Raw genomic sequence first — 14429 nt, 5'->3', positions numbered from 1 at the left:
TCCCCCCCCCCCAACCCAAACTTAAACCCAACCACATATTTTTTGAAAACGTTGGGGGGGGGGGGGGGGCAGAAATAGTTTGGAAACCACTGGGGGTCCTAGGAGAAAAAAGTTTGGGACCCACTGGCCTAATGCATTCTGTACAGCCATAACAATGGCAAGATGGCAATTTTCAGTTTATGTGTTTAAACAGAATCAGGATTTTTTATTTTTATTTTTTTTAAAGAGTAACATCATCCTTGTAGTGGCCACAATTAAAAATGCCGCTCAAATTGTGCTGCTTGTCTCCCTGACTTTCCCTTGTTTTGCTTCCTGACAATTAAAGGAGTAAATATGTAAATTAAAGCAGATTCAATGGGAGCCGTATTAAAGTGAAGTTTATTAGATCAAACATAACAAGGCAGAGTCAAACAGATAGAAATAAGCTAGCAGTGGACTCGTTGTAAGTGCTGTGTGACGATGACATAATTGGCACAATGATTGTGATGACTTCATGACCTCTATCTTTAAAAACCTCCTTTCATACAAAGATGATTAAATAAGCAGGAACTGAATTTAGTTTGGATTGTTAAGGAGATGAAAAATAAACATGAAATAATTCAGCTTTAAATGCTGCAACCTGAAATTACAGCTAATTATTATGAAAACATGCATTAGCGGTCATCATATTATTCACATAATCAGAATCAGTGAACATTATTGGATATCAACAGGTTACTTAAACTTCAAATAATTACCTCATGCTACCTTTCTTTTCAGCTACTTTATTCTGTAAATCCTTCTTAACGCACTCGGTTACATCTGTGTAAATGTTCCATATGGTGCATGCTGGGATGTAAATGAGCTCGGCTCATTTACAAAGACATAATTTATATGTGTTTATTTTTTTTTTTTTTTTTTTTTTTTTTTTTTGCCCTTCGCTGGCTGCAGAGCTTTGGAAGAGGGGCGCTGCGTGGCCGAATGTGCAAAGGGCAAGTACCGCTCAGGTGGACAGTGTCACCTGTGTGACCACACATGTGCCACATGTAAGGATGCAGGGCCTGCCAACTGCACCAGCTGTGACACAGGTAGGAGACGAGACAAGAAAACCGTTCTGTGTCGGCATGTGTGCTGAACAGATGGCTGACAAATTGAAAAAAAAAAAAAAAAAAAAAAAAAAAAAATCCCTGGCCTCTGTGTAGTATTTGTTTTAGCCTTTGCTGGCACAGTTAGATTCCAGTTGTCTCCGTAGAGCAGGGGTGTCAAACTCATTTTCATTTTGGGCCGCATCAAAAATCTGAATTCTGGTTGTGCCAGAATATATTGATAAAACCAATTAAACTGTAAAAATATCAATAAATAGCTGTTCGTCCGGGATTTTGTGATTGTTTTAGTTTTCTCTTTTTTTTGCAATCAAAACTACAGATTTTGTGGTGAGCATTTAGAAAAGTTCGTAAGGAATCTTGACAATATTTGCGGTAATCTATGATGTTAAATGTGACTCTTTATGACTCGCCGTATCAGTTACGGATTCAGTGTTTTTGACCAATTTTGAGAAAATTTGCAGTAAAATCAGAACAAAAACAAATTGGAAATTTGTTGACTGTGTGTGAATATTGTAGATTTGTGAAAAACTGGAAGGACTTATTGATGTAATTTGGAGACTAGAGGGCCACATAAAAAGCTGTGTCAGGCCATATTTGGCCCCCGGGCATTGAGTCTGACACATGTGCGTTAGAGGAAGGGATCACTCCAAATTAATACGTAGCTGTTCTGATTGATCACCTAAGACAGCAAATATGACTGGGGAATTTAATTAAATCAACATTTCATTCACTAATGTATTTTGAAAGGTTTTTTCTTTTACTTTTTCTTTAGATAAATTTGGAGTGGAACGTTACCTGCATCAAGGTCAGTGTCTGGACGCCTGTCCTGAGACCTTTTACCACACAAGTAAGAGAACCTGCCAGCCCTGTTCGGAAAACTGTCGGCTCTGCTCCAGCCCAAACCACTGCTTGCAGTGCAACTCCTCCTTCTACGTGTCTGATGGGCGGTGTGTGAAGCTGGAGTGTGGAGAAGGTAGAGAAGGTCACTCCATTATTTATGAGGCAGCTCTCTAGACGTCTGATCTGTGACCTTGGATCACGTAGTGTCCACCCCTCAGTTCTTTCTCAGCCTTCTGCTCTGATTGTTTTTTTTTTCCCCCCTTCCTGTCACTTTGTCTGCTGCCCGTGCTCTCAGGGGAGGTGGAGGATCCAGATTACGAAGAATGCATGCCCTGCGAGGAAGGCTGCAGGAAGTGTGTCCTGTGTAAGTCACAGTCCAGTAGCAATGGTCATGTTGTTTTTTTTTTTAAAAACCTACAGAAGACGAAGCTGCCGTGTCAATCTATGCAGACCCAAGTGCACAGGGTTTCATTTCATACGGTTCCTATATAATAAGGAGGGCTGAGTTTTTTCCTGTGCTTTCAACAGATAACCCCAGGCACTGTCTGTCCTGCATTGAGGGCTTTTACAAGTAAGGCAGTGTGCCTCGCTGTTGCCGCGTGTGATCTCACCTCTGTTCTTTAGTCTGCCTTTCATTTCGCCTCTTTACCTGACCGAAAAAGGCTTATTTTCGGCTGCGAGGGCTGAGTGGGTTTCTATGTTCTCATGACTGCATGTATTGACTGTTGCTTTTAATATCAGCTTTCAGGACGGCTGCTACAGAAACTGCCCAGCGAAGACGTACAGCGTGGAGGAGGAGATGACCTGCGCTCCATGCGAAGACAACTGCATGAGCTGCGATGAGCACGAGTGCTACTGGTGTGAGACAGACCTGTTATTATCAGGTAAGGCTTAAAATAGAAAAGATGTAGAATAATACCAGGCCTTGCCATGTGAAAAAAACATCTCATTCCCACTCCTAAGTATGAGAATGAATCTTTGCAGCTGCAGGTTTGTTTCTCTTGCGCCACCTCTTAGCTGTGAGCATAGGATTGTAATCTTTATGAAATATGAGATTAAAAAACTAAAAATAAAAAGAATAATCTGGTGGCTTCAACAAGAAGACTGAAACCAGTGGCCATCATCGGGTTTTTTCATCAAATATTAACCTACAACTTTCACCCGAGTCAACAAAAAACAGGTGCACCAGACAAAAATCCAGCGTGATTGTTTATTATGCAAACGTGCACAGAGGATGTATGTGTCGTTACAAACATTGAGACGAAGCACAGCAGGCTACATGGAAGGGAGTAACAATGTTAACAAAAACAGATGCACTCTTTCCCTACTTGGAGATATTCATCTCGGTGGAGATGCCCGCAGTGTTATAGTTACCATCATGGTGGCAAAATGAATGTCAAAGGAAGACAGTGTTTTATAAGATATACTCTTTCTACAAATACACAATCATGCCCACAGTAAGACCGTATATTTATGAGAAATAAAGAGTTCCTTTTTCAAATTAGCATCTTGAATTTCACAAATTTTACTTTGCTGGTTACCTACCAATGATACATCGTCCGTTTCATTAAATCACACTGGATTATGGGCTAATATTATTATGCATATTTTAACTCTGAACAAAATAAATTTTGTAATAAATTACTATATTGAGCATCTACACATTTTTGGCTACAATTTCCCCAGATACTATTTAGCAACCACTTTGGGTTGTCTCTGACTGAAACGTGCTACATAAATAAAGTTGCCTTTCATGAGGATGTGTCTCTGATCATTTCTTTATCACTTCCAAATTGGGTCAATCCTGTTTCCTGTCCGTTTTAACTTTCTCCTTATGTTTTCAGTTTTAATTCATTTCTATAATTGTAACTCACATCCCAAAACATTTTGATTGCTAATCCCACATGCTGTCATCATTCCAGTGTCATTTCTGTGTTTCTCTGGCTGTGTGTCCAAAATTGCAAGTTTTTCATGACCTTTAGCTGAGGTTCTCATGGCTCACGTTTACTTCACTGACTTGGAACTCTTTCCTGTTTGTATTATATTTATTCTTTACGTTTTGTTGACGCCGTCATGTCACAAATGGCACCAATAGTCAGCATTCTATAAATTCTTCATTTAGAAGCTTTGCGTTTCCTGGGCGAGGCAACGAAATGAGATGTTTCGTAAGTAGCGTTTAACATTGAGGAAGAGCGCCTCGTCCTCTGTGGTATCTTTGTTATGTGATGAGGACGGAGTGGGACTTTTCAGGAACACGGATAAAAAAAAAAAAAGTTTGGAGACGTAATTAACATTTCAAATGCCCTCAGAGCTGCTGGAAGAATTTCACAAGGACTGCAGAGTGAAAATGGAATTTATTTATTTATTTTTTAACTACTGGGTGACTTATAATTTCCTGTTTATAAAAAAAAAAAGGATGCTGGAACCATAAGCCCTAGTGAGAATATGATACATTTTAAAGCACAGAAGGTCGTCACCGTTCTAAATGAGATGCTTGAATTCCAATGTGGAGAAAAGATCCCTGGTTTTATTTATTTATCGATATATAAGTCTTTCCTCTCTTATATATTTTCTTATGTAAACTTGATGTTGTGCTTTGGGAGATGTGCAGACACTTTCATCACACATAAAAATCTATTTGACAATAATTAGCAAAACAGGAAAAATTAATACTCCTATTCAGACAGATACAGCTCTGCACTGTGGTGTTGAAAATTGAATTAGACTGTTAAATGTCATTTCAGTGTCTTTTAAATTAGATATTAATATCATAGTTGTTCAAGTCTACCAATCATTGTGTTTAGTTTCCGGGGAGGGGGTTGTTGTTTTTTGAAGGATGTTTTTTCTTTGCATTTATTTATTTATTTTTTTACATTTCTTTGAAAATAAATCCCCAAAATTTTTTTTTCTTCGAGTCCATAATTACTTTCTATTTTGCATTGACAAATCCTTACAAAACACATTGAAATTTATGATTAAAATATGGCAATTATGTAAAAAGTCTCAATTCTGTAAAATCATAAATTAATGTCTTTTTTGACTGGAAGCATCCAAAAAATCCGAAATTATGATTTTTTTTTTTTTTTTTCTGGAATGGGCTACATGCAGCTCTTGTCTCACAAAGTACAATCTTCTCACCCGCTCTTGCCAGAGGGGCAGTGTGTCTCGGTGTGTCCTGATGGTTTCTACGGCAATGAAGACCTTAACGAGTGTGAAGAGTGTCACCCGGACTGCGCCACGTGTAGCGGCCCGGAGAACGGAGACTGTCTCTCGTGTGAAGAGGGGAGGACGCTCGCAAACGGGGAGTGCGTGCCGGAACGCGAGGTCTGTCCCATTAAGACCTTTCTCAACGGTGAGACTAATAACTTATATTCCGCTAATCCGACTGTCTGCTCTTAATGAAGCAGGGATTTGGCCACTTTCAGAGGGGCAGGAATGAAATAGCGGAGGGTAATTGGTCTGTGTGCCACCGTCCCTGAACCCCGTACCACCGTACGGACTCGGAACAGAACAAATGTCGAACAGATGGACTTTATAATAATTGACTGTATATGCTGCACATTTTGTTCCCTCCATAGAGAACTTTGAAACAACAGAAAAATGAGTGTGAGGCGGGCACTCTTAATTATAAGAGCTTTTATAACTCTGACAAAACTGCACAGGTAACTTAAAGGTTAAAAATACAGTTCTGATTAAAAAGAAAAGTTGACTTACACTCAGCATGGCAATGAATGCCTTATTTTATTTCATTTATTCTAATACTTCTTTTAAATTAGCAAATTTCTTGTTGCAGAATAAAAATGCTCTTTAAAAAAAGAGTGATACATTTTATCGTTTGGCTACAGTAATAAAAAAATATCCTTGGAGGAATCAAAGTTTTACACTTAAAAAGAGGGTAGCAATCTTTCAAGCATGGTAGTGGTAGCATCAGGATATGGGGCTATTTGACTCCAGCGATACAAGCAGCAGGAGAACTACTTCCGAATTCTCTGACATCATCTCAGCTCAGCATTTTACACTTGAACGCAGTGAAGAGGTAGTGGGAGTAGAGAACAAAAATTCATCCAAAATGATGGCAGAGGTAGAGCAGAAACACAAAGATGCTTAATAATACAAAAAGAAAACAAAGTCCAAGGTCCAAATATCCATAAACATAAGAATGTGGTCATAAAACTAAATTAATCTAAATACAAGCCAGGAATGTGGAGGGACGGCGATGACAGACTAGAGCAGTATGGAGCAGATGAGCCAGCTGTCACTTAAGAACCAACGTGAAATACACCAAAGAGATATGATGAGTGGAACAAGAAGCAGATGGGATAAATGAGCTGTGGAAGCAGCTGAGAGTGCAATCAGAGAACAAAGACAGAGAGAATAAAATGACACAAATTGCAGAAGAAAACAGGAAGTAAAGAAAACACAAAAAAGAAAAGGCCAGCCTCTCCAACACAAAACAGGAAGCTATGGATAGGAAACTAATGACAACTCTACATGCAACATATTTATTTTCTAAATCACAATCGAGTCCAAAGCATGAGAGTTGAGTGTTCCTGAATGGAGAAGATACACTAGAATGGGCCTAACCTGAACCATAACATTCAGGGACTATCTTTAAATGCAAGTTAGGAACCAGGAACTCACATAATTTTACTGATCTGCACCAAGAATAGTGGTCAAGTCCAATCATATTTATGCCAAGAGACTTCAAAGAGTGTGGTCAAGCTAGTGAGGGAAATATAACCTCATTCACACAAGACGCGTTTTGTGTGTGTATGTGTGACCATGCTTGGATTTCCAAAAATCAGCGATAAATTCAAACTTCCGCATCCAAGACTTCCTTTTGAAATTGATGAAAGTGTATTGTGTTGGATTCCACTCCATAAAAATGTATGTATGAATGGATTTTATAGCCCAAGGTTTTCTTTGAATAAAACCTTGTAGCCCATTTTTTTGAGCTTACCAAGGTAAGCACAAAAAATGAAGTTTGTCTGATGCTTTGCATTTATGTACTTTACCAATCTGGAGGAAGGTGTCACCTGGTGCCTGAAATGAACTCAGTGCTTAAGTGAGGTACTTTCAACATGGTGTTGCCTTGGAAAAACTGATTTTCAACAGATTAATAGACCTTTTACCAATTAAAAACTGTATCTTAAACATAAAGCTACAGAAGGTTATGCCTTAACACATAATAGTTGAGTTTGTCATTGTTTAAAATTAATCTAAGATGTTACATAATAAATATGACAATCTGTTTCATGCCTAAATTGTGTGAGTTTCTTTTCTGTTGACAGTCATTTTCCTAAATCCACATTAAGTTACTATGACGGTCCTGGATCAGGACTCGGCTTCCTCTTGTTTTCTAACAAAAAGTCACTTTATTACGAGTGTACCGCCGTAATCTCTGCTTTGTTTTCCCTTCAGATTATGGGGTATGTGAAGACTGTCACCCATCCTGTGAATTCTGCTCCGGACCGGAGAAAAACCAGTGCACCAAATGTGGGAAAGGTCTGTCAATCACCTCTCGGTGCCGCATCTGCCGGTTTACGTTTTAACTGTTGCAACACATTACATCCAGCTCTTTTTGCTGCAGGGAGATTTCTGACCATGCAGCAGACATGTGTGTCGAAGTGTTCTGCGGGTTTCTTCGCCAGCCAACTGAGCGGCGTGTGCGAGGCCTGCCCTCAGGGCTGCTCGCTGTGCGCCGACGCTCGGCGCTGCAGCCGCTGTCAGAGCTCGCGCCGCGTTCCGCTGTTCCTGCAGAACGGACAGTGTGTTACAGAGTGTGTCAGGTCAGGAATGTGTCCTGTTGCTGCTTAATTTCTGACTCATTTAACTGCGCTCACAATTATCGCTCTTGCTCTGCTTGACAGCTGATGTTTATCCGTTTGTAAAAAAAAAATGGTAACACTTTATTTGAAGGGGGTTGAATAAGACTGACATGACACTGTCATAAAAACCTGTCATGAACATGAATAAGCCTTCATGAATATTTATGACTGTTGTCATAAAGTGTCATTCGCTAAATTATGACACTTTTAATACAAAGTTGACATTATTCAAAATGTCTTTGTTATGACAACTTGACATTAACCAGGAAATCATTACTGATATAAATTTGTTATAAAAGTATTACTGATTGCACTTTAAAAATTAGGTAACTTTATGTAATTAAAGGTAAAGTTTGAACAGTAATGATTTCTTGGTTAATGTCAAGTTGTCATAACAAAGACATTTTGAGTAATGTCAACTTTATATTAAAAGTGTCATAATTTACCGAATGACGCTTTATGACAACAGTCATAAATATTGATGAAGGCTTATTCATGTTCATGACAGGTGTTATGTCATGTTTATGACAGTGTCATGACAGTCTTATTCACCCCCCTTCAAATAAAGTGCTACCAAAAAAAATTAAGATTGCAGGAAGTAATATGGTGTATTTACATCAGAATCGATATTTAATTCACGTGTGCAGACATATTTGTCGTAATTTTTTCTCCCTATCTTATCGGTCATTAAACTGTGATGTTCCCAGACATAGACATAGTTCCCAGCGCTCCATTAGCACTGACAGGTCTGGTTTAGACATGCAGCTCTTATCATATTCAAATTCTACCACATTTCCACACAGTCAGGCTCGTGTTTGACTTGATAAATTGTTAGTTGCCTTCTTTATTGAAGAGCTGTGGGAGTAAATGGTGCACGTCCATTTGCTTGTGTAGCCCAGCAGCACTTAAGACAGATTCTTTGATCTTTTCATATGCAATAGAAGTCAAATAGTATAATAAATGAAACCAAAACACAACAATTTATGGGTGTAGCTTCATTCTCCTCAACACATGTTATTTTCCAGGCGTTTTCATTGAGTTAAGGATGATGCTGAAGAGATATAATTTTGCTGATGCAGGAGAATAAACACAGTCGGAATATAAATTGTCTCGTAGAAGTACTCAAACGCACTTTCGTCTCGTTATCGTTACAGACTTCGTTGACTTTTATTAGGATTTCACACCAATGCGTAAACGTGGAAAATTGCGAAGTGGAAGCAGAATGATAAACAGTTTGCAACATTTTTTTGCTTGTTTTTTTTACAAAAAAAAAAGAAAAAGAAAAGTGTAGAACACATTTGTTTTTCAATCCCCTTTATTCCAATACAGCTAAAACAATCCAGTACATTACATTACTTTAAGCAGTCACCTAATTTACTGCTGTTCTGTGAAGTAATAAGAGGCTTTTTTTAGAGGATTATGAAGACAAAAGAACACAGAAGCAAATTTGCAGAGTTGTTAAAAGCAGAATTGTATCATAAATCAGCATCCAATTCTTTAAACATCTCAAGATGTCATGTGGCAGAATTTCAAACCAACCAAGACACAAAAGGGGAGATCAGTAACTATGGAAACAGCCAAGAGTTTTGTGTAAAGATCCAGACTGCAGGTTTGTTTGGTCAGATTTGTTTCTGACATACTAAGTCGTTGTGGTGTGGTGCCCAGAAGAAAGTCGTGGTTGACCGTGTTCATCAAGACAGAAACCCTGAATGTACAGCAAAGACCACAGCAGAATGGTTTGAATAAAGACGTGTGTGTGTGTGTGTGTGTGTGTGTATATATATATATATATATATATATATATATGTGTGTGTTAGAATAGTCCATACCAGAGAATCTGTGGCAGCTTAAATATTACTGCTCACACTCTGTTAATCCAATCTGACTAAGCTTTAAGTGTTTTACAAAAAAAAGAAGCAAAAATGTACATTTCCAGATCCGCAAAACAGCAAAAGACCTGCAGAAGAAGGTGGTTCTGCAAAGCAGAGGCTCAGGGAGGCTGCATTTTTAGAACGTTTTAGAAAACAACGCATCATCCTTTTTATTTCACAGGGACGCACTCTTTCGTGGGTCTGTTACATAAAATTTCAATATAATGAGTGTACCTCCCCAAAACACATAATAAAAATCAATGTGATTTTTTTTATTATTTAGTTTATTTTTTTTCACCATCGGCCCACTGACATCCGTCTAAATCTCTGCAGGGGTTATTCTGCAGGCCAGCTGTGTCTCAGCTGTGCGGCTGGTTGTGCGTCCTGTGAGAAAAATGCCACTCACTGCCTGACCTGCGACGAGCCTCTCCTCCTGCATGATCACCAGTGTGTGGAAGAGTGTCCTCCATCACACGTTGTCCAGGGCAAGGAGTGCCGTCGCTGCCCACCCGCCTGTCAGGACTGTGACCCCCTTGGACAATGCACAGGTGTGGAAACATGACATTAATTTGTAGGAACTCATTTTTAACTTTAGCTTTTATAGAGCTAGAAAGTAGAATTTCAGATTTTGTTCATAATAAGTTTATTTTTTATTTTTTTTAATCCTTTTTTATCTAATAAAATCAAAATATACAGATGTCCTTTTTTCGTCTTAAAAAAATATGAAAAAAGGACATCTTTTTTTCATGTGTGACAGATGATGATGTTTCTTCAACTTGTTCTCTCTCTTTAAAAAAATATATCAGGCATAATTTTTGCTCACGGATTTATTTGGAAAGCTGTCCTCTTTCTTTGCAGGCTGCGAGGAGTACCACTTTCTCCACGAAGGCCAATGTGTGCCGGAGTGCCCAGAGAGGTTCTTTGAGGACGACGAAGCAGGGGAGTGTCTGCGTTGTCACGCCGACTGTGCTCTCTGCGACGGCCCCGACAGCAATGACTGCGATGCCTGCGTCGACCCGGAGGCCGTCCTGCACAACGGGGGCTGTCTGGCACCTTGCCCCTCGGACACGTACAGGAATGCAGTTACAGGAGAGTGCATAGGTAAGTCGATGCAAAACATCGCGTCGCACATTTGCGCAAAAGGCTTTTCAGGAGAGAGGACTTCAAATGGATGCATTTGCAGGAAAATCTCCTCGTCTAATTAACATTCTGCTGCGACTCAAAGTACGCCAAAGTCATTTGTCACCTCTGCAACTGAGTTTTCTGCCAGAAGTGCACCCTTCATGCATACCCTCAATTATATTCTCTACTTTGCCTCAGTGTGTTTCTCGACGATGGCTCAGACTAAAATAGCAACCCTTTTCCGACGGTTAACAGGCAGCTGTCAAACGTTGGAACTGCATAGTGATACCACTGACAGTTCCCTGGAGGAAGACACACCGCTCTGGCTTTGTTTTTGTTTTTTTGTTTTTTTCAAAAAACACAGAGGATGGTGTATACCTGAAAGGAAAAAAATGTAGGCAATGCCTACTTTAGTTGCTACTGAAAGGATCTGCCAGTAGGAATATATTTAAAGGGAAAAGCACTGCTGTGCTGCGAAACTGTTATGATACAGAATATATTGCACACAGAGGGTATTTTTAAACCACGACCAGTAAAAATTGCCGGGTAAGTTGTGTAGTAAATAAGTACGCAGCGCCTTGAAAAAGTATTCTTTAGACCTCGTCAAATTCGGTCTCTTTCGGAATCACAAACTCCATTTTAATTTACAGAGATTTTATGTGAATGAACTTGTTTTCTTTCAGGATTGATCTGTGTTTAGCCCTGGCCATCTGCCCTTTACTTTTCCTGTCGCTGCTAAAATAAACATACCTACATGAAGCTGTAATCACCATGTTTTACTGTGGGGTTGTGTGTTTAGGGGGACAGTTTGTTGCTAGTTTCTTCTTTTCCCTACTATCTTTAGGTTGTCAGCCAGTGCCATGCTCTGTCTAATTTTGAATAAAAGATTGGAGATGTTGTTTTAAAACCTGTTTAAAATGTCTCCCCAACTTCATCCCTTAACTTTCTGGGGTGTTACTTCATAGTAAAGCAGGTGTGAATAAAAGTGTTCAGATTATATTTTTTAAATAACATATTTCTGAACAGCAAGCGATGTGTTTTTCACAGCTCTGCACTGCTTTGTTGTGGTTTGCGTGTGCAGCAGAGGTGGCGGTCGGCCCGTATGTTATTGGTACTCGACACGTCCATCTGGGTTTTGATTCCACACCTGTTATTAATAAAAAATAAAAATAAAAAAAAACACAGTCTCACAAAATCCTTTTAGAAAATACCCGTGAAAAACATTGACGTTTGTATTTGTAAGGTGACAGAATGCTGAAAACCTTCGAATATTGAATTCTGACTGTAAATCCCCTTCATATGTAAGGCTTTACATACCCCGTCGTAGTTGCCATATGGACTGGTGACATCCTTTGATTGAGTAATTATTACTTTCATATTCCCAGACTGCGACGCATCATGCCTCACATGTTTTGGGCCCCACATGGGTTCCTGCACCAGCTGCAGGACGGGTCAAAGGCTGGACGGCTACAACCGCTGTCTCCCATTGGCCAACAAGTGTTCGCCTCGCCAGTACGCAGACGAGGACGGGGAATGCCATCCTTGCCATAAATACTGCTACAGGTGTTCAGGTCCAACCGAAACCCACTGCTTGAGCTGTAATCAGGGACACCTCCTGTTCAGTGAGTCCAGTTTGATTTGAGTTCATTCACAGAGGTCTAGCGCTTTTGCAATATGTGTATGCGTGTGTCGGTTGCAGATGGCACCTGTGTGGACGAATGCCAAACGGGCTACTACGAGGAGGAGTCGAAATGCAAGCCATGCCACGATTCCTGTCAGTCCTGTGTCGGAAAGCAGAGCCACCAGTGCCTCACCTGCAAAGCCCACCTGTTCCGAGAGGTCAAGGAGTGTGTGAAGACGTGCCAGCACGGGTAGCTGAACCCGCTCACTGTCGTGCTGACCTGCTCGTTCATTAGCGTCGTTCTTAATAAACGATCAGCCCGGACGCGAAATGTCATTGTGGACGCTAAAAGATCACCAGACAGGTTTCTTTAATTGCATTCTAATTTAGTTTGGGATTTAAATGTTCCTTTATGAGGCCCAGCGCAGTAACTGAGAGGGACAAAATTAATGTGGCGGAAAATTGATGTGCAGTTAAATACCCAAGTGAAAGCAAACAGGATACGGAGGCTACATACCATCAGAGATGCGCGCGGACGACGCTACAGCCCTCATCAGTGACTTGAGGATTTTCATTATGACTGCATTCCCTCTGTTGTTTGTTTTTCCTTGTCATATCTTGGTTGCGCGGGATGAGTCTAACTATATGTGAGGCTGTGAAAGGGAATTTCCCGTGGGAAAGCTCTAACCTCATTTCATTTAATTGAATCTAATCTATCATAACTTTCGCCATCTGTCCTCCAGTCACTATGGAAACCCTGACTCAAAGATTTGTGAGAAGTGCGACCCGAGTTGCAGCGAGTGCATTAAGGGCGGCGAGGACGGCTGCCAGAGCTGCGCTCCGGGCCTCGTCTACCTGCGGAAAGAAGGCCGCTGCCTGCCGTCGTGTCCTCTGGGTTACCATCACGACCCTGCACACAGGACCTGCGAACCCTGCAACGCTGGCTGCAGAGCATGCTCCGGTACATGCATCTATTTTATAGTCTTTTTGTTAAGTAATATTACAAAAAAAAAAACATTTAGAATACTTTATCATTCTCAGTGGCCTCCAAATGGGAAATTGGTAGTTTAGTGAAGTCCCACATGTCAAGGGGGTCTTATTTGGACACACTAATGTAAACCAAAACCTAATCTAATGGTTTGATTGGTATGCGGTTCTTTTTAATTTCCCTACAGTATGTCATAGTAAATAATTGTTTTAGTGGAACCAGACCTTCATTAATGAAAACACATCTGGCCATTTCTATTGTCTTTTACACCTCTGCCACCGACTTTTAACTTCTGAAATCAGGAAGCTCTTGCTAATTGGAGCAACCATTTCATTACCTTTATAGTAAAGGATGGATATAAATATACAGTTGAACCTCAAATGTTCTGAGTTGAGCATGCTAATTTGTTGAAGCACTGCTGTGAATATTTTCATTTTCACAAGAATTCATGTAGAAAATAGATCATGTCTAAACAATCCATCCAGTCATTCATCCAGATCCATCCACCTACAGTTTGAATTTGGGAAAAGTGTGTTGTCCTTAAGTGAAAGTTAGAAAGAAAATAAAAATCTCTCCTGAAACATTCCCGTGAGCGATTTTTAGAAGAGGCTTTTCTGTAAAAATTAAAATGCCTTTTTTTGGACCCAGGTGTTAATGGAGATTTGCATCCAGAATTCCCCACTGAATCAAACAGATGAAAAACTCAGTAAAGAATAGAAAACAGAACATGTTTTGTTTCCCCCCCCCCCCAACCATTAAAACTGAGCTTTGTACATAAGCTGACAGACGAATTGCTGTCAGACTAAAGCCAATTATAACCACCGGAGGCATAAATTTGCCTGCCCCACTTTTTTAGGGAGACCAGGCCAATTTTAACTTCTTCGAACTTCAAAACTATTCTGTTTTTATAACAACAAACTGGTCTGCACCTCGTTTTACCCTCGTTTTTAACATAATTCAACCATGGGCAAAATGGCTATTAAAGTTTCCAGGTTAAGCAAAAGGAGCAACTGAAAGCACAAAAGAACGAAAATTGGCATTAGAGCATAAAGATATGGTGAAAAGAATTAGGTC

General features: G+C 39.9%; 1 protein-coding gene across 1 annotated transcript in view; it reads left to right on the top strand.

Annotated features, from left to right (window-relative positions):
• Nucleotides 1-14429, top strand: part of pcsk5a (proprotein convertase subtilisin/kexin type 5a) — a 40843-nt gene that overhangs the window by 20414 nt on the left and 6000 nt on the right. Inside the window, exons 22-34 of the mRNA XM_015044057.1 lie at nucleotides 931-1067; nucleotides 1858-2058; nucleotides 2221-2289; nucleotides 2454-2496; nucleotides 2667-2809; nucleotides 5077-5277; nucleotides 7347-7430; nucleotides 7516-7714; nucleotides 9958-10172; nucleotides 10483-10725; nucleotides 12132-12368; nucleotides 12446-12617; nucleotides 13111-13328. Of these exons, the coding sequence (XP_014899543.1) occupies nucleotides 931-1067; nucleotides 1858-2058; nucleotides 2221-2289; nucleotides 2454-2496; nucleotides 2667-2809; nucleotides 5077-5277; nucleotides 7347-7430; nucleotides 7516-7714; nucleotides 9958-10172; nucleotides 10483-10725; nucleotides 12132-12368; nucleotides 12446-12617; nucleotides 13111-13328 (2162 nt within the window). The remainder of the gene's footprint in view (nucleotides 1-930; nucleotides 1068-1857; nucleotides 2059-2220; nucleotides 2290-2453; nucleotides 2497-2666; nucleotides 2810-5076; nucleotides 5278-7346; nucleotides 7431-7515; nucleotides 7715-9957; nucleotides 10173-10482; nucleotides 10726-12131; nucleotides 12369-12445; nucleotides 12618-13110; nucleotides 13329-14429) is intronic.

The sequence above is a fragment of the Poecilia latipinna genome, unplaced genomic scaffold (assembly GCF_001443285.1).
Source record: "Poecilia latipinna isolate Pla-1442-1.1 unplaced genomic scaffold, P_latipinna-1.0 Scaffold661, whole genome shotgun sequence".
Taxonomy (NCBI): domain Eukaryota; kingdom Metazoa; phylum Chordata; class Actinopteri; order Cyprinodontiformes; family Poeciliidae; genus Poecilia; species Poecilia latipinna.
This window is presented reverse-complemented; position numbering and strand designations above follow the sequence as displayed.